This window comes from Xenopus laevis, chromosome 4S, assembly GCF_017654675.1.
Source record: "Xenopus laevis strain J_2021 chromosome 4S, Xenopus_laevis_v10.1, whole genome shotgun sequence".
Classification (NCBI taxonomy): Eukaryota; Metazoa; Chordata; class Amphibia; order Anura; family Pipidae; genus Xenopus; species Xenopus laevis.
Genome location: NC_054378.1, coordinates 42,701,278 through 42,721,995, shown reverse-complemented (window position 1 = coordinate 42,721,995; position 20,718 = coordinate 42,701,278). Strand labels below are relative to the sequence as shown.

Below are 20,718 nucleotides of genomic sequence, written 5' to 3'. Positions count from 1 at the left end.
AATTAGACAACTTGTCATATACAAATCCCAAGATCCTTCTCATTTAAAGGGGAAGGAAACCTAGTTGGCGCAAAAACCCTCCTCCCCCCTGGCCTACCCGTCCCGCTGGACAAATGCCCCTAACTTGTTACTTACCCTTCTGCGCAGGTCCAGTCCAGGGAGTTCACAGACGACATCTTCTTCCACGCGATCTTCTTCCTGCTGTGAACGGCGTTTTGGCGCATGCGCAGTAGGAGCATTTTGCCGGTACGGATCTACTGCGCATGCACCAAAAGTCACAAAGTACTTTTGGTGCATGCGCAGTAGATCGTACCGGCAGAAGGGTAAGTAACAAGTTAGATAGATAAATAGTTATCTCCACAAAACCCAATGCTGAATGTCTGGACTACCAGGGAAATTACCTATAAAAACACATGATGCCCAGACAGGGCGTGAATTCCTGAAAACCCTAAGTCCTGAAGACCCAAAGCCACAAAAGGAGCCAAAGGAACTCAAAGAAGCGGTCATCACCAAGGACAAGGAAGAAGAACCTGAGGTAAGTTCCACTGAACACCAATGTGGTTTTTTTAAATGTTATTTAACCCCTTGCCACCAATGCATTATTTTAATACTCTATAGAACCCTGGCCAGCAATGTTTATTTCAAATATTCTATGGGGCCCCTGGCCGCCAATGTTTTTTATTTTCTATGGGGCCCCTGACCACCAATGGGTTTTTAAACTTGTAGGGGGGGGCTGACCACCTGTGACATGTTTCTAACTTTTATGGGGGGCACCTTATCACCCATTTTATTTTTATTTATAGCGGCAACCATGGCCACCAATGGGTTTTTTAGCGCCTATGTCTGTGTGGCTTTTTTTACTGTGGTGTGTTGGGTCTAGGGTGGGGCCTGCAGCAGTGGGCAGGGCCAAGGGGGCCCAGAATTTGTCATATGGGGCCCCTTGATTTGAATGCTTGTGATCAGAGAACAGCACTTTATTATTTGGATTCTGGAGTAACTTTGGTACATGTAACCTTTATCCAAGATCATGTGGTGCAGATTAAACCTGAACTGTATTTATATATTCATGTAATGCAAATGAAAGTGTCCCTGTTACCATGAAATGTTCTTTTGAGATCTTGGCAGTTAACACAGTGTCTGCTCTGCATAATACAATTATACAGAAAACCATGCTATAAATAAAAAAAAGTCACTGAATATTTACACAAACATTAAGTTGGTTGGGCGTCTATAAAAAAAAAAAAAAAAGGTGCAAAAACACTGAACTTCTATCAATCTCTCTTGATCTCGTTTTCTCGATCTGTCTCTCTCTCTCCATCTCGGTCTCTCTTTCAGTGTGCGTGTGTTCTATTTTTTTTTTTTTTTTTTAAACAGAAAAAATCTTTTTCCCCACAGAATTTTGGAAACCATGATAGTCAGCGTGCTGCAGAGACAAGTTCCCCCACCTGAGGCTCACAGTGTAATCCACCAGTCCCTCATCTTGTTCCATTGTTAAGTGATGGATTCTGGGGTTTGAAGGTTCTCTTCTTTCCAAAGGATCTGTGCACCACCCACTAAGGAAAGCAGAGGGGCTTCAAGGGAGGGATTACATTATTCTGTGTACATGAGGGGGATGGGGAATAATGCCATGAAGCAGACAGACTAGCAGACTTTTGAAATCAGGTTATGTCAAGACAATTATACTTATTTTTGAATTTCAGATGTTTTTTATGCCCCTTTTCTACATAAATTAGACCTGAACATGAAAATGCCTTCTTTTTCTGTTAACAAAAAAAGCAATCAATTTAATGGCTGTGTATAAATACAGGATTTTTATGGACTGTATAATATACAGAAACATACAAATACTGACAATTTCAATGATGGATGTTTGATAGGTTACTGTATGTTTGTGTTTATAGAGTAGACCTGTTAACTATCATTTTTGATTGAACATGGTCTTACTTAAAAAAAAAAAAAAAAAGTTGTTTGTCATTATATGTGTGTGTTGGATCTGGAATCTGTTATTGGGAACACTGATTTCACCCTACCTGACCTTCTACCTGGGCTTCCAAAAGTATCTGGAAGAACAAACAGGCATTTCCCCTAAATCTTACCCTAACCTGCCTTGAGGATGGGAGACTCCAGACACTGCTCTAGGCCCCACAGATTGGGAACAAATGATTTAAGGATTGGTAATCCACATTAAGGAAACACCCCTTTATTATTTAAAAAGTCCCTCGTGTTCTGGCTAATAGGCACCATGCTTTTATATGCAAAATATTTAGAAATAATTGAGAATTTGTTCCACAAGGGATGCAAATATCACCAATATCAGAAATTTGGGGATTTCTCCCTGCTGGTGTTGTCTGTTGCAACAGGATGCCAGGACAACAACCTCTGCTAGTCACTTATAAAGGAAAAGAAAAGATATAGGCGGTAATAATAAAGGTTGTGCCAGACAGGTAAGACTAAAACTACAAGGCAGTAACGCTCACTGGAGCTATAGAAGAGGCAAACATTCTTTCACCTCTAAATATTGTCATTAGATGTAAAGAACCAAGCAAAAGATGAAGATATAGTGACGCTGGAATATAGTCTGAAGATTTAATATTCAATAAAAAAACAGCCAAGATGTGAACTCAACTGCTACAATAAATCTTATGCTAAAAATAACAAGCTCTTACTATTACCAACTGCCTTATTGCTGCATTTACAAAACAAATTGGCACTCCTAACGTTGGACTCGGAATCACAGGCAGCACCGAACAGCTTCAACAGTGAAAAAACAAGCTTGTCCAATAAATATGATCCTCTCTTTGCATAAGAAAGAAGCCTCCAGACCAGCCAACTCAACCTGTGTATTGTGTGGGGGGGGCTCATCTTTTCTTTACACCCTTCTTTCTAGAGGTGTTGGGATTGACACGCCTGCGACCAGCTCCCAGGGCTCCATCACGGATCTGAAGATTAGCGGCCCGGCTGTAAATGTCATTCTCTACAAAGGGCGATAACCCTGCTATGTAATCTGGGTTGAAAACATCAGTCTTGGCTTTAGCCTTCTTAGACAGACGCTCCTGTGGAAAATGTTGGTCCACCACTAGATAAGGATTTTTAGCGTGCTTTCCACCTTGTGGGGCTGGCAGAGAATACTGAAAAAAAGGAAGAAGTATGGAAGATGAGCTAGAAAAAATAAAACAGAACATTCAAGCAATGAGACTAATCTATAGTGATCAGGACCCCTCGTTATCTCCAGTGCTGATCAGTATTTGCCAGTAATTTGTATGTATGATACATCCTTCTATTGTCAAGTTTTGTTTTTTTAAATACAGTACAAGATATTGTTTTACTCAAGGACAATAGGTGTTCAATTACTTGCATTAGATATGCATTAGAAAGACTTTTTTCCCCAATTGTTTTCCATCCGTTATTTTTTACAGTTTTCCCAAAATTGAAGTCCAATGTTCCAGTCTCTAGTGTTTCAGTCTGGCAGCTCAGTGATCCAGGAGCATAACTGTTACAATTTGCTACATTTAGTTGATACATTTCTCAACAGTATCTGTGCAATATTAGCAGCTATTGTATCAATTCTATCAGCTGCCTTTAAAGGAGAACTCCACAAAAACAAAAGCTTGTGGAAAAGTAAACATAATTTCAAGCAACTTTGCAATATACATGATTTAAAAAAACATGCAGACTTTTCATGATTTTTAATGGTTTCTGACAGTTACCTAAGCCTAGCCCCCTGCGCTCCTGCTGATCTGTCTGACTACCTTGCGGAGATGGCTGACTACTGTTACTTTGTATCAACAACCAGCTGTCCTTAGACTGCATCCTCCAAACCCCACAATTCCCTGCACGTGATTTCAATAAGGAAAGGAACATCACAGTGCAATGCATTGTGGGTTATGTAGTTCCTGCATGCTGTCTGTAAGCTGTGGAGGAGTTGTTACAATTTGTAACATCAGTGTTTAGTCCCTCCTTCCCTGCCAGGATTTCAAATGATGCAGAAAGAGATGAACTGTTAAACAGCTGGATTTCAGCATAGAAAATGGCATTTATTCATACTTTTTAAAGAAGCAGTTTACTGTGATGGGTATATTAGGGGTTTTTCTGTTATGTGGGCCTCTTTATCAAATTTTGGTTTGGAAGACGGAGTTCCCCTTTAATGAAGCTCAGGAATTCTGATCAACAAATGTATCAACTAAATGTATCAATTTAGAACAGTTAAAGAGTCGACGACCCCCCCCCCCCTTTCCAGAGCTTCTTTAGAAGGTGAAAAATGAAACTTTCCACTTCAGTATTAGAAAAACAGTTACAAATAGAAAGTCATTGGAAAAAGTCTGGTGATTATCTGAAACCAACCGAACTGAAAAAAAGTGTTTGAAGTGAACCACCCCTTTAAAAGAAATTGGGACAGTTTCAACCAAGACACCATTGATCTAACTTTTTATTTAGAACAGACCAAAATGTTGGTGTCAAGATGAACCGTATAAAGAGGGGATACTGTATTAAAAGCAAATGATTAATCTAGATTATTATAATTTATTGATTTAATCTGTTATGCTCTTTGCACAGGCCATATAAAAACATCAAAAAGTCTGGCCTCTATGTTAACAGGCTTTTACTCCATACCTTTTCATGACTACCCATTACGTCTTTAGTTTACGTGTTTGGATATATGCATACGACACTGTGTAGTTTAAGAAAATGACAATACAGTGAGATTAACAAATGAGTAGTTTATTTTCTGCATAATATGGGTGCAGTCATTTCATAGCTAAACAGAACATGCCAGACAGGACTGAGGGGAACCAGTATAAAGATTCCGCTGGCTTCTGTTATAAAGATTGGGATTTTTCCTGTTAGTTACTGCTATACTGTACATTAACAGTGCTTTTATAAGGGGACGGGTACACATTTTGGTATGGCATCTGTCCTTATGCAGGGAAATATTAGATGTGTGTGTGTGGCCCCATGGTTTCAATGTCAATTTCTGGTTAGTCACAAAGTTGCAATGGCACACAGCACTGTCTGTTAAAAAATGTAAATAAAAATAGGCTGGCACAGACATACTACTTAAAACTTTCATATGTCCACATCCTTACATGGTCCTGAAAAAAAACCTTCTATCTTTTGTGCCACTAGAGGGGCTTAATCGTAGGCTTAATGTATTTCAGCACTTAATGGTTCCATGGGCAGGCAACAAAAAGTCTGGAATAATTTATTTCAGTGATAATTGCTTGGATTCGCAGATGCACTTATTGCTCAGAGCATACTGCATAATCCCAAATAAATGTCTTTTTATACCCCAAGCCTTTTTGGTGATCATACAGTCTTCTGCCTTTAAGAATTCTAAGACATACATTTACATTTCTAAATCACTGTGCAAATTCAAACATGCAAGAATTATGGTCAGATTTAAGTCTCTGTTTTTGCTAGCATTGGTGTAGCACAATATTAAAGTATTAACAACCATAATCATCACAAGAAAGGTCTACCTTACTGCACTTGCAGGTTTGTACTTACCCTCATTCCACGAGAATTGAGCACTTTGGGGTTTTTGGATAAGTGCATGTGAAAATTGCCATCCTCAGCGACAGACACAGCCACCTTTTTTAGAGTTGCATTTCCACATTTAGGACAGAAGGTCTTGCACATATCAGAGGTAGTCCTAAGGAAACAAACACCAACACTCAGGGCTTAAAAAGTATTAACATTTCCTGCTATTAAACTGCAGCGAGTTGCATTTTTTTTAAATAAGTTTCAAATCCCTTGTGACCATTATCATTTTTAATCAAAAACATGGCATATTACTAAACATTGTCTAGCAGCCATGCTTCTGTGCTTCTCACCATACTTATAAGCTACTGTGCATAGGGTGCCAACTGGCTGGTACTTTACTGGCCTGGTCGGTAAAAATTATGGTTGATCCCAATTTTATTAATAGGGAAAAAAGATAAATATATAGGAAGGCCTGTATTTTTATCCAGAAAAGGTGGCAACCCTTACTGCTCACAAGTCTGTGTCAATAACATAAGTGAGTAAGTGCATTCTATGTGCATCGATAGATCTAGATTTATCCAGGCCACAAATATGAACTCAGGGTGAGACAAAGTTCCTATACTTACTACATAACCCTTACTTACTGCATAACCCCAGCACTCTATAATTTATTTTGACATTACACAGATTTGGAAATTGAAAAGCAAACATGACAAATTAATGTTTATTCATAAAAGTGTCAATTCAATTTCCAGTATTCAGTCAAATACATACTACGGATGGTCAGAATAAAACAGGACCCAAATCTGTGGTCTCTCTCACTCAAACAGCATTCAAATTCAAAATAAAGTTAAAGCAGAGCAGCAACGAGGGCACTGACTTGAAACAGCCATGGCATCGCAAAATGTAGTTTCTAGTCTGGCGAATCAGCATTCCATCAACAGCCAACACATGGAGCCCCATCTGGATGAGAACATTCTGCAAGAGAGAATTTCACTTTCAGGGAAGAGAAGAAATACTGGTCTCTTTTAGTCAATGGACTAAAACTGGAAAATTATTTCAAGATTAAGTAGTGCAAAACCACATGACACACAGCCTCTGTAATAAAACAGCTAAATTACCTGCATAGCAAAATCTGTTGTCAGACAACCAACAACAACATTCACTGGAGCCTCTCTCACTCCCATGTCTTGCTGGATCTGTTTAATGTTACCAGGTGTGATCCAACCATCATCATCATTTTCCTCTTCCTCACTGGATGTCTCAGCCTCTGGTAATTCCTCTAAAGCATGGCTCTCATCCTTCAGACCTACTGCTTCTTGATCAGTGTTAGGGGTAACAGACACAACTTGGGCATTCTGCTTAATGTTAAAGAAGAGGAATAACACTATTAGTAGTGATACTGGCAAGTTTGTGTCAATTATAAGAAATGTGTCATTATAACCAACGCTGGTGCAGTGTTTTTCCCTCATAGTTTATTTATTACATTCCTTTTATAAGTTTAATCTGCACTCTTTCCATTCTTAAGGACAGGGGCCCAGAACTTCACTGTATTGTTAGGGTGAGGCCTTCCCAGCGACCTATAAAATTATGTTTTCATCCCCGTCAATGCCCTTTTTAATGCAAGGCAGTAAAAGTATTTTTCAAATTAAACACGAGATCTAAATTCTTTTTTTTTATTAAAGCATTCATAGCTGTTGTAAACTCATTTAAGTGTCAGATGTCAATCAAATATTACCTGCCCCGCCTCTATGCCTTAGGCATAGAGGCGGGGCAGACAATTACTTTCACTTTCCATTCAGCACTTCATAAATGTCACTGCTCTCCCCACACTCCCCCTCTCTCTCTTTACCATTTAATAGTGTAGCCAGGGCATGGGGATAGACATTGGGTCCCCCATTCTGGTGCACAAACAAGATTCTGAGATGATGCAAGGCTTGTCTTAATAACAGTGTCCACAAAATGGCAATATACAGAGAATGGAGTATAAAGCACCTTCCACCAATCAAGAAAGCACATAAATGGTGTGCAGGGTCAAGGGTTAATAATAAATGTTCAAAGGAAAGAAAAGAATGACCCAAACATTGCACCACCCCATTTATTAATCCATAAATCCCATACCACAGAAGGTAAAACTTAACCTTTATTCGTATGTATAAAAATAAACCAAAGGTGAGAAATCAAAAATGATTAAAATTACAAAAAGGAGGAGCGCATTGTTTGCTGGATTCAGTAGTCTGCCCCAGATGCTTAAAGATTGATCGTATTCCAACTGATAGGATCATGTAAAAAGCATCATCATGGGGATAAGCTACATTAAGTTCTATAAATTGTGGCAAATGGCAACCGTGGTAGCACTCAATTCCCCAAAGGGTTAATTCACTGGTGAGTGCAAAAATAATATAGGATGCGATCATTAATCAGATCGAAAAGAACTGTGGGCATCATTTCTATCAGTCCCAAACATTATCCGAAAACACCCTCATGCGACAGGAAATATGAGGTGCAAGAGCCTGTCTTAAAAGGTTACGTTATCGGCATTGTGAAAATACAACCACTATGGTGCCATTAAGCCACCCCCCCTTTTTTTAGTGCACCCCCAGTGATACTGTCGGGTCTGCGTTGAGGTATGTTAAGGCGCAAGTAACTTAAATTTCAGCAAATGAACTCCCTGCCTAATTGAGCTATAATTAAAGAGAGGCGCCTGACGCGCGTTTCGCTCGCTCAGCGAGCTTTGTCAAAGGCAAAGTCCACAAAATGGCTCCTGCCTGCTTGCTATAATTATGAATTCCCAGACTGAAGGAAACAAGATTCAAATAATTTTTACAGTGTAATAAAAGTTCATTTTGATTGACTAATGTAATAAAAATAGGATTTGGGAATAATTTTTGGGTGACGGGTCCCCTTTAAAAATAAAATAATAATAATTATATACCATCAACTCTAACAGGTCATCCTCAATGTTTGGTAAAGGGCTTCTCCAGAACAAGAAAGAGTCAAACTCTGTATCTTCGGACATCAAATGAGAGGCAGACTTTATCTCTTCATTGGGCTCCCTTGGGCAACAATCCTTTTTATTTGTGGTCTAGTAATAGAAAAAGAAGTTTGTATTTTCTGTGTAATATAATGAAGACCCATATAATAACTAGAAATACTTAGAAAAACAAATAACACAATCAGTAATTTTCTAGAACTTTGTAAATATGTATCAACACTTTCAATGCCTAGCAATAATTTACCGTGCTCTTTGTTTCAGCTTTGTTAATTAAATCTCTTGTATAAAAGTCATTCACTGTTTACACAAGCTTTGCAAGTCTTCTCTTACTTTTTGTAACATTAAATGCAGTTCAAAATGTTAAAGTGTTTTACGTGCAATTTCAATGGTACGTTCCGCACAGGGGAAGGTATTTTCAGATGCCTGGGGAATTGGGGATTTTCCATGCTCCCTGTGTGACAAGAGTACAGGCCCAAGCAAAGGTGCAGTTTCCAATCCAGCTAATCATAATTCAACTAGCTACTCCCAATCACCTTAAAAATATAGATATTCATAAGGCAGTTTATGCCAATTATCTGTAAAATGCTTCTTCAGGATCGAAGGAATAAAAGTAAAAGTATCACTCAGATAATAATGAACCAGTTTTAGATGTTTACCAGATTGTTGCTTCTATTTTTACTACTTGGGGTGACCACACAAAAACAGTTTATCAGCATTATGATTTGAATATTATCCCATTTTGTTCTCTTTACTCCACGTAATGACTCTTGAAGCAATGTAGCAGAAGTCAGTTCTCCTCCAGCCCTGTTAATCAGTTGGTGTCTGTGAGAAAAATAGTCAGCAGAACCTCGTAGAATCTCCTGTATCGGGGTTCAGTTTCCCCAGTGGCCACTTACCACTGGTAAATATAACAGGAACTGAATTGGAACAGCACCACTTCAACTTGTTAAATTAAAAATGCCTTTATTGCAAACTTCTAGGGCATTACAGTGATGTTTCAGGCCTCACATGGCCTTTTATCAAGGTCAAGCGTGATAAAAGGCCATGTGAGGCCTGAAATGTCACTGTAATGCCCTAGAAGTTTGCAATAAAGGCATTTTTAATTTAACAAGATTAAGTGGTGCTGTTCCAATTCAGTTCCAATCAGTTGGTTTCTTTCACACTGTTTCAGGAGTCAGCAACAGCAGTGCAATATATACCTTTGAATGGCTGCCCCCATTGCTACACAGCAGCTTATTTATATAAACAATAGTAGTGTTTCTGGAGCAAACACCAGTTTTACCAGTGCAGGGCAACACTGCATTATATTTGTATTACTTTAAAACACTATTTTTTTTTTTTAAATTACTGTTCCTTTAAGGGAAACACAATCTCCCATTAGTGTGAAATACAAAGTACTGTGCTACATTCAGGGCACCATTCCTGCGTATACATCAGATTTCACGCAAATGAATCACTGCTGCTCCGAAGCTCACTTACCTCTTCTAAATTGCCACTGAATAGCTCCGCTACAGCTCTAGTCAGCAGTGTAACATATACCTTGTGATACCCAAACAATAAAAATAGAAGAATATCTATAACATTTGTCATTTTAGAGTGGTTGTATTTGCTTTCATGTATGCAGGTAAATTCTGCGTCACTGTTTTTCTTTTTAACGCACACAAGGTCCTAGAGGTCTATAAGCCTAGATGCCGACTGATGTTTTGTGTCACCTGACTGCACGGCCACATCTAAATCAGGGATAATTTGATAAAATCCCTACCTACAGTATGTTGACATCTGAAATAAATGTAAGAAGAAAAAAAAATAAAAAATTACCTGAGAAGGGAAATGAAATCCTGCAACATTAACAGGAGCCTCTGGATGCCGAGCTGTGGTGCTGATAGAAACCTGCAATGCACAGAATAGCATTAGAGAGTCTGCACTATTATGACAAAATAAATGCACACAGATTTTCATCTCTATTATTTACAATTTCAATATATGTTTAGAATAGCTTTATACGGCACCAAGAATGCTAAAAGCTAAGCTGGTCCATAAAGCAATATGGTCAGTCAGTTTGGAATATATTTTATACAGACCTAGCCAACATCACATTAAATGTGTAAGAGGTCTGGCTGAATACAAGCAGAGAATACAGCAATACATTTGCACTAAAAATCTGAGCAGTCAGTGTAGTTACTGGCCCCATGAATTTACACAGCCCACATTTACCTCCTGCTTTGCAGTGCAGTTTCAGTGACTAGTTACTGATTGTAACACAATCTAGTGCAGTGCTGCATAGCATTATATATGCAGTGGGAGTATTTTCATACAGTTTACATGTTTAAAATAAAAACAAAGCCCTCCCTTCTCTAAGCACAGGAGTCCTCAGGCGGCAGCGCTAGGTAGGTTTCCAGGGGCGGCAAAAAGACGCTCCTGGAGCCTTTAGTAGCCGATTTTCCGTTTTTTAAACCAGAAATTCGGCTTAACTAGTGCAAGAGAGCACAGTTGTGCTCTCCGCACTAGCGTTGCTGCCTCCCCCCCCCAGAAAGGTAAGCAGCAGTGGTGCAGCAATTCAGGAGCCGCCACAGGCAGCCCTTTCCAAAGAAACAACGCTGTCTAAGCAGTAATTGAGTAGCTCATTGTCAGAGGGCTTCTCAATGGACAGGTAAATATCAACAATTATCAGTCCTTCCTGTGCTTGGCGGGACCAGGAAGTGACAGGAATTACAAAAGTGAAATTGGTTTATTTTTCCTGTTTAGTAGAAGAAATGAGAAAAACTGATATTTCTTAATTTAAAACAATAGATAAAATGTATGTTCAGCACAAGCACTATTCATTATACTCATGTTAAAAAGGAGGTGTATACTGTCCATTTAAGTATACTACTAGATAATTGCACAATAAAATATACACAGTAGAAATAATAGTAAAAGTCAAAAAGCATCTCAGCATTATCAACAGAAAAACTTACTGACATTATATTGAGTACACAAACCATATATGTGAGTAAACCTTGCCAATTCACAAATTGTTTTTACATTACCTTCTGAGAGGGTTCTGTCTTGAGGTGTTCCTTCCCAACATGCTCAGCCTCCAGCTGGTACGTGAGAGCAAGAACCTTAATATCTGTAGATGAAAGGCTGGCATAGTCTCCTGTCTTTTTGGAGAACTCAGTCACTGGCAAGAAAGTTACAATGATATAAGCATCATACAACCTATTAAGAAAGGCATTCCCTTGGTGTTAACAGTGTTATTGGTGTAATAGACTGTCAGTTCACAGACCTGATTGTAAAAGAGAATATGACTAGAATGTTGGATGCTAAGGTTCATAGTATAACCTGTCATAACTACATGAGCAGCAAATGATATTCTCAGCCCATCAAAGGGAAAGGTACAGATAGGGATAAATACATTAGCAACAGAATAAGGTATAATTTTTAGCATGACTTTAATTACAGATTATAGTTAAATATATGGGCCTGGAACAGGCTGAGGTCAGTCAAACACAAGACCAATGTATTACAACAGTGCTGTCCAACTGGTGGCCCCCGTGTCGTCCCCCTATTGTGTGGCCCCCACATCAAAGTCTGGTTGCCAGGTAAGCATTAAAGGGTATCAGTACACAGATTAACTGCCCCTGCATTGTTTGCATCCCAGACTCAGGCTGTAAAACCCTGATTTGTTCAAACCTATAATCCCCCCCTGCGGCCACCATATGCTGCCTCCCTTCTCTGCCTTCCCTATTCCTGTGTGTGCCATACTGTGGGAGGTAAGCCTGGTAGGGGGTTGCCCTGGGGGTTTGTTAGCATTTGGAAATAGTTTCTTGTTCATAAAGAATATTTGAGGCCCTAAATAATTCTCCTTTGGAGTTCACCGACTTCTAGTTATGACACTGGATGCATGACTGACAGGAGCCCTGCACCAATGAGAACAGTTGAGGAGGCGGCAGCACCAAATAATTACAAGGAGCAGCAAAAAACTGCTCCTGGTAACTATAAAGGGTTGTACACTTTCCAAATGCATTTTTCCTTTGAGTTGTTTTCCGTTTGTTCGCCAGAAATCATAAGTTTTTTTCAATTGCTTTACAATTTTTATAATTTTTGCAAAATTGAAGTTTAATGACTCTGGGGTTTCAGTCTGGCAGCTCAGTAATTCATGTGCAATTTGCTACATTATTTAATACATTTATCAGCAGTATCTGTAGAATATTTGCAACTATTGTATCAATTCTAACAGCTGCCTTTAAAGGAGAACTAAACCCACCTCCTAAAGAGAGTCCCCCATGTAATAGCCCCCATTCACCCCCTGCCTGCATAGTTCACTATTTGAAAAATTGTTGCAGGAAGTATCACAGCCCTTCCCATGCAGAGTAGCGCAGCGGAGCTCACGAGCGACATCTTTGGGTCTTCTTCCCTTCGGATATTTATGGAGAACTCCTGTGCATGCGCAGTAGACGTGTATAGGAAACTGCTTTAACTGCGCATGCGTGAAAATGGTGGTCCTTTAGCAAACATATCCGAAGATACTGAGGATGGCACCTTGAGCAAACCTATCCAAAAATACTGAAGATGGCGCCCATGAGCTCCGCTGTGCTACTCTGCATGGGAAGGTCTGTGTGACTTTCTGCAACAATTTTTTAAATAGTGGACTATGCAGGGAGGAAGTGGGGAGGGGGTGAATGGGGCTATTTGTAGGGATGCACCGAATCCAGGATTCGGTTTGGGATTCGACCTTTTTCAGCAGTATTCGGCCGAAGCCTTCTACCGGGCCGAACCGAATCCTAATTTGCATATGCAGATTAAAGTCGGGGAGGTAAATCATGTGACTTTGTCACAAAACAAGGAAGTAAAATATATTTTTGCCTTCCCACCCATTGCATATGCAAATTAGGATTCGGTACGGTATTCGGCCGAATCTTTCACAAAGGATTCGGGGGTTCCAAAATAGTGGATTCGGTGCATCCTTAGCTATTTGATGGGGACTCTCTTTAGGAGGCATGTTTAGTTCTCCTTTAATTATTAAAAAATTTGTTAGTGTAGAACAAAAAAAAAAAAAAAAAACCACAAAGGCATTAAACTTTTAAAATAACTTACTGAATCTCTGCTTGTGCTCCTCTTCAGAAAAGGCGATCCGACGATCCATCGTGCGGAGCTCGATTTCTCCTCCCTGCCTTCCTATAGGAGATAGCCAGGGAGGAGAAATCGGGCGACGCATGATGGATCATTGCCGTGTCGCCTTTTCTGAAGAGGAGCGGAAGCCGGAGTTTCGGTGAGTTATTTCTTAATAAAGACTTAGCAAAAAATTGATGTTACTGATCCTTTAATGAAACAGGGATTCTGCTCGGCAGGGACAAAGATAAAAACAAATGTATCAATTTAGAACAGTTACAGAGTCGGTGACCCCCTCCCTTCCCAGAGCTGCTTTAGGTGAAAAATGAATCTTTCCACTTAAATATTAGAAAAATGGTCACAAATAGAAAACAACTGCAAAATGTCTGGTAAACAATCTGAAACCAACTGAACTTATAAAAAGTAATGGACACCCTCCAGAGCAGGAAAGGTACGTTTACTAGCAGAGGATGCTGGGAACTGTAGTTGACCATCTAGAGGGGAAGAGCTTTGACATAGACACCAAGTAATAAAGACAAAACAGACTGACAGTTCTCCAGCACTAATTTAAACACAATAAGCCACAATCATAAATATTACACGAGCAAACGCTCACCGAGCTGAATGTTCTCCGAGTTCGGTTCCTTGAACTGCAGCTCATAAGGCAGAACGGCCAGTCGCCTCCTGGTCTCCTTATCCCTGATCTCACTCACCACCTCCCGCACGGTGTAGATATCTGTTCCGATATTCTAAGGGGGAAACATATTTAATGGAGCGGACGTTTCTCTAAACCGCTATCCGGTTTAATGTTTTCGATTGAAATTGTTACCTGAAGAGCCGCATTCCGAAGGAAAGCACCTGCGTCAGCCACAACGTGCTGCACTTTGGTGAGCGCCATCTTCCTACACGCCCCGCCCCCTAACCAATCAAATGCGAACCCACTTCAAGCTGGTGGACAGGACACATCTTTGTAACCCGAGGAAATCCAGATCATCGCCATCTTGTGGTGAAATTTGGGTATTGGCGTCATTTGAACGCTTTAGCTCTACAATATGGCCCAATGGATAATGTTTTTATAAGTCAAAACACAAGTTGATTACAAGAGTACTACATATCCATTTTTTGTCCTGGAGTGAGAGCTAACAAGTTTGTTAGTGATTAAATGGTGGAACAAGTTACAAACCTCCATTTTAAGCCTTTTCTTGGAGCAACTGGGTTATAAAATGTGTCCTATCAAATAAGACACCAAAGTCCCGTAAAGCAAGGTCATTAGTGGCTTATATAGAAGCACTGTCATTTTAAAGAGGAACTATCATGAAAATGTACTATAAGCTCCATCATACTGAAATAAGAAACTTTGCAAATAAAATCAATTAAATATTCTGCATCATTACTGATATAATCAAGTTTATGTTCACTATCCCTCTCTCAGCATCTGTTTATTTTCATTCTCTCTTCATGCAGCAGTTGGGTGTCAGATAGTCATTGACAGTTAGATCCAATATATCTTACAGGGGAGCTTCCTTTCCTAGCAGATGTATTAGAGCTCACTCAAATAACTGATTCCAGTACAAACAAAATCTACAAAATAACTGCCTTTTGCACAAATTCTGCATGTAGAGAGACATGATTTCTGGTGATTTTAATAGAGTAAGTTGTAATACAAAGATCTATTGGATCTAATTCTCAATGACTATCTGACGCCAAACTCCGGCATGATGCAATAATGAATGTGGTCACACCCTCATTGCACCCCCGCCTAATGGTTTTTAAAAAAATAGTGGTGAGCACAACTTTCCCTTGTTTGCAATAATGAAGAGAAACAGATGCTGAGAGAGGGATGGTGAATATAAACTTTATTATTTCAGAAACAGTACAGCATAGTTAATTGATTGTATTTAGAAAGTTTCTTATACAGTATGATGAAGCTTATATGAAATGTTCATTTCCAGTTCCCATTTAAGGAAAGTAGACAAAGTTTGCTGTTCTGTCTTGTTGGGGCTACTCTCAGTCAGGCCAAGACTAACAATCTGGATTCTGCAATCTTCCAAACTTCCATAGATTGGCCCTATGTATTGGACATTTGAGTGTTGTGGGTCTCTTTGGTCTTTAGTGTAAATGTCAGGGTCCAGTTTGAATGCATAAAGCATATATAAGATAGGTAAATGAATAAGAGAATGAGTAAGAGAATGGCAAGAGAAGTGACAAGAGAACAAAAGATAAGACACAGACAGATCTGGACTGGGACTCAAAATAGGCCTTGTCATTTCAAGTACACAGAGGCCTAAACATCCCCCCACAGGCCCACTGAATAATCACTGTCTATGGCATCTTACAGCAGCCCCTCTGGCATTTCCAGAATTCGCAGATTACCAGTCCAGGCCTGGATGCAGAACAGAAATGGGAAAAGTAGAGATCAGAAGGGGAAAAACGGCACAACAGAAAAGAGTTAATTTGGAAAAATGAGTCAGAAAGATCCTAAAATAGGGTTGCACTGAAAGGGTGTGTGGCCATATGAGAAAAATATTTGCTCTCCTACTCGAACAAGTTCGGCAGTCTATTACTAAGCTGCCCCTAGAATCCCTGTCAAAAGAACCTGCAGCCATATTTCTGACCTATTGTTTCTCAAAAAAGATTCAGATAGTCAGAACTAGCAGATTAGATGAACATCTTGTATAAATGCTTGTAATGCTGAGTATTTTAATTTCATGGTGCTGCTAGCTGTCTTTAAGGGGTTGTTCACCTTCCAAACACTTTTTTCTGTTCAGTTGTTTTCAGATTGTTTGCCATAAACAAAGACTTTTTTCAATTGATTTACATTTTTTTTTTACCTTTTTCCCAAAATGTAAGTTCAAAGTTTTATGTTCTTGTCTCTAGTGTCTCAGTCTGGCAGCTCAGTGATCCAGGAGCATTCTGAACCATTACAATTTGCTACATTTAGTTGATACATTTCTCAGCAGTATCTGTGGAATAGTAGCAACTATTGTATCAATTCTATCAGCTGCCTTTAATAAAACTCGGGGAATCTGCTCAGCAGGCCCAAAGATAACAAATATATCAACTAAATGTATCCAATTAGAACAGATAAAGAGTCTGTGACCCCCTCCCAGAGCTGCTTTAGAAGGTGAAAAATTAAAAATTACACTACTTACAATATTAGAAAAACGGTCACAAATAGAAAATGTAAAGTAATTGGAAAAAGTCTTTCTTTCTGGTGATCTATCTAAAAACCAACTGAACTGAACTATTATAGTAGAACAAATTAATAAAAGCTAGTGAAACCGGGATTACATTCAGCCCACTTTAAGATGCTTTGATTGTCTCTTTATCTTGAGATGCCATCCTGACAGTACTCATTATGAATTAGTACTGCACATAAGGTGTATTCGTACCAATATTTCCATACATAGGTGCATGTATTATTCAAAATGTATTGCACAGGGCTGCACAGTTCTATTCAGTGTTGCCCTTTCAACATTCCCCATGAAGTTGCATGCAAAACAACATCAAAAATCAAAATACATTTAATTACCTACTCGTATTCTACCATGTTACACACGACTCAAAGGACAACAATTTACTGTAGGGTATCACTTTGCAGCTCACAGTGACTTTGATCACTAACCTGGAACCCTGAGTTGGTGCTATTTTCCCCTAAAAAACACAGCGGTCCAGGGTCATTTTCATTAGAGAGCTGCACAACCATCTTATTTGAACTTCCCCCTGATTCCTTGTACCACCCTGGGTCAGTGCTTACTAGGATTGCCACCTGGCCGGTATTTTACCGGCCTGGCCGGTAAAAATTAAATTTGGTCCCAATGTTATTAATAGGGAAAATCCATAAAACTATAGGAAAGCCTGTATTTTTTTCAAGAAAAGGTGGCAACCCTAGTGCTTGCATATACAAAAAAGGGGGGTTGTGGGTGCACTCCTAAGGCTAAGTTAAAATGTGTTTAAGTACAATGGAAATACAACTATGACCAGGGGTAAACAAGTTAAGGAGCACCGTGTGGGGTTAACCTTGATGTGGTTAGGGTTGCCACCTTTTTTAAAATGTATTACTGGCTGCTGGGGGCGGGGTCACAAAGGGGCGGGTTGTGACATCAAAAGGGGCGGGGCCACGCCACCATCACTAGAAGAAGTAAAAGATAAGGTAAATTCCAGGGGATTGGGGGCGATTGGGGCAGGCCGAGGGCTCCTTTTAATGGTATTACAAATTTACCGGCAGCTACATTTTAATACCGGCCCTTGCCTTGGCAGGTATTTTACCGGCTAGGCCGGTAAAATACCGGCCGGGTGGTAACCCTAGACGTGCTATGGTGGCTTATCAACTTTATGATCATAACTTTGTAACTAAAAACCCCTGTTTTACATGCACTTGTATATATATACTGAATGTGCATTGATTAATTGGCCAAATCAGTAGCATTTCCATTGTACTTAAACATATTTTAGCCTTAGGAGTCAGTGCACCCACAACCCCCTTTTTTGTCAGTGCTTGCATATTATAAATAAATATATATATGTATGTGCCAGTGGAGGGTCACAAGATTATTGGGACAGTGGCAGATCTGAGCTGTTACCCTATAGCCACTTATTTATAGGGAATTATCGGTGGGGCTGCCAGATGGACGGTTCCGGTTCTAAAATTCTGACTATTCTATCTATAGGGAACTGTCATTGTTTTCAGAACTACAAATTGTAGAACACTACAGTGGTTAGTGACCATGTAAAAAGTCGTACAAAAGATCATCGTAGTAAATAAAATACATTAAACCCAATACACGCATTTTATTTCTTTTAAATGTATTGTTTTTACGAGGGTGAAATACAACAGCACGGCAAGAACACGGTGCTCAGAATGCATGATGCACACACCGCTTGAATATAAATGCCTCCCAAGCGTTTTAGTGTACTGACACAGCAATGACTAATTCGGGTTTAAGAACTACACATAAATCCGCGCAAGATGGCTGCACACTGCAGAAGGCCGGCATCCGGTACTACCTAAACCTTCTTCCGGGTCACGTGACAAGGTCAATGATCACATGACCGAAAGTGCTGAAGGCGGAAGTGAAGAAGAGAGTGGTGTAGCTGGTAAATACCAATATAGCAATTCGGTGGGACAGCATAGGATCGTCGACAGTAGAATAGATTTGGGAGAGTGGGGAAGCAGGCAGAGATATATTATGCAGTTTGCTCTTAATTACGTTTGTAATGAAAGGGGGTGGGAAATGAACACTAAAAGTACAGAGAACGTTTGCTTTGTTCAGGGGAGGCATCTGGGGAAGGGATGGTATTAATGATAAAATATTAGGTGCTTGAGGAGGGAAGGCAATAAGTCAATTATGGTTTTGCTGTTGTACCTGAAAGATGAAAATTTGGTGAAGTCCCCAGTTAAGTTGGAGGTATGAGTACTATATATTTAAATACTCTGCCACAAACATCAGGTTGCTTTCCCGTAAACACTGGGACTCATTTACATATAAACCGGGCAAATTTGCACCTGGGCTGTAACCCATAGTAACCAATCCGTGATTAGTTGGTTGCCATTGGTTAGTGCCCAGCTACAAAATTGAATAGTGTTTATAAATTACTCTCTTTATTCATGAATTTATTTGGCTTAGAAATCACTTGCATACAGGTGACACCCAGATATATTTAAATATTCCCGTGGGGATACCAGGAAAACTCCCGGTGGGCCCAGGTGTCAGGGGGCCCTCATGCTGCTAAACTTTTGGCCTATTTCATGGCCCTTCCCTATTTCTATGAGAACAAAGTGGCTAAATAGATGGAATAATAGATTAGTATGTAAAGAAAAGAGACTAGGAAAACAGAGGTTGAGTGAGGAGAGGAAGAAAATAGTACTGATGGTGGGCCCCTGGTCTGAGGTTTTTTGTGGGCCCCTGGTGTCCCAGTCCGACACTGTTCCGATATATTTAGAAACCCTTTCACTAACCGCCATACCTCCCAACTGTCTCGTTTTCAGAAGGACAGTCCCTCTTTTGACAGCTCAACCCACAGTCCCTCATTTGTACAGGAAAGTCCCAATTTTCTCTGAACTGAACAGCCAGAAAAATAAACAATGTTTCTAACTTACTTGGCTTTTGGCAGAGAGCCCAGAACATCCACAGCTGCAGATAAGATACTTTTATAACAATTTTGGGATAAGCAAATAAGTAATTGTAACAATATAAGATAACAAGTCCCTTGGGAGAAGTTAGATTCACATCTTAAAGGGCAATTCACCTTCATTAGCCAAACTGTAATAACTGAAAAAAAAACACAGCAATATGTTCAAACTTTTATATTCTGCAAAATTTATTTGCACAGTGCGCGCTAACTTTTTTGTCCCTTTTTTTTATTTCCAAAATGTTGGGAGGTATGACTAACCACCAACATGAAGGCTTAGATCTCTGACTCCTAGGTATCCCCCCCTCCCCGTATAAATCTTTGCCACAAAAACAGTTACTGTAGTCTATCCATATCTAGCCTGTCTTATCTTGTTACTATTACTGCTGATGGCATGCTCATTAACATTATTGATTCAGCACGCTGCCTGATGCTTATCTGTAAACATTTGTATCTGTCCCAAATTGTATTAAAGCGATACTGACACTTTCCTGTAAAAATCATAGTAACATGTCAGTATCGATGAAGAGATATAGCATGTAAAATATTTGCAGCATAAAGCACCCCAAAGCTGCCCTTAGCCTAGCAAACCTTCGTGAAGATGACCCTCCAACACCGCTAATGGATGTGCTGCAGTTGTTTCAGTCACCCATGGGCTGTGATCCATCCAAAAAAATTGAGTACTGTTTTCATTTGTAATTAGCCTATGGAAAGATCATGTTGCTCCCAGTATAGCGTGATTGAAACAACTGTGGAAGATCCCCTTAAATCCCTTTACTCCTTGTTACACTCTGGTTTCTGTATATTTCTGTCTTTCTCCTCTGTTCCTTTCAGAGCCTCTGTTCCTTTTTACAAAACTCTAACTTGCTGCCATATATCATTTTAAGTAAAGGAAATGGTTGTGTGTGGCCCTGTTCCTGAAATTAAGTGAAAAAGTATAGTCTTAAAGAATAATAATAATAATAATAATATGGTCTCATAAAAAAAATCCAATCCAAGGGTAACCAAAATTCAAA

General features: G+C 39.5%; 2 protein-coding genes across 4 annotated transcripts in view; one reads left to right on the top strand and one right to left on the bottom strand.

The window, feature by feature from the left end:
- Positions 1–2,572: 2,572 nt before the first annotated feature.
- nob1.S (NIN1 (RPN12) binding protein 1 homolog S homeolog) lies at positions 2,573–14,487 on the bottom strand (the record flags this gene model as incomplete). The annotated part of the gene is given in 11 exon segments (NM_001089279.1): positions 2,573–3,128; positions 5,506–5,650; positions 6,362–6,459; positions 6,603–6,720; positions 6,722–6,728; positions 6,731–6,839; positions 8,417–8,566; positions 10,295–10,366; positions 11,506–11,639; positions 14,187–14,319; positions 14,400–14,487. Coding segments are annotated over 11 exon segments (1,324 nt in total), but the record flags the coding sequence as incomplete, so codon positions are not given.
- Positions 14,488–17,703: 3,216 nt separating this feature from the next.
- The window catches only part of wwp2.S (WW domain containing E3 ubiquitin protein ligase 2 S homeolog), a 52,374-nt gene continuing 49,359 nt past the window's right edge, over positions 17,704–20,718 (top strand). For 2 of the 3 annotated variants that reach the window (XM_041561165.1, XM_018260545.2), the window contains exon 1: positions 18,514–18,667. The gene's annotated coding sequence lies outside the window, so the exon portion shown is untranslated. Of the gene's footprint in view, positions 17,724–18,513; positions 18,668–20,718 lie in introns of those variants that run through there. The other variant, XM_018260547.2, reaches the window with a different exon arrangement.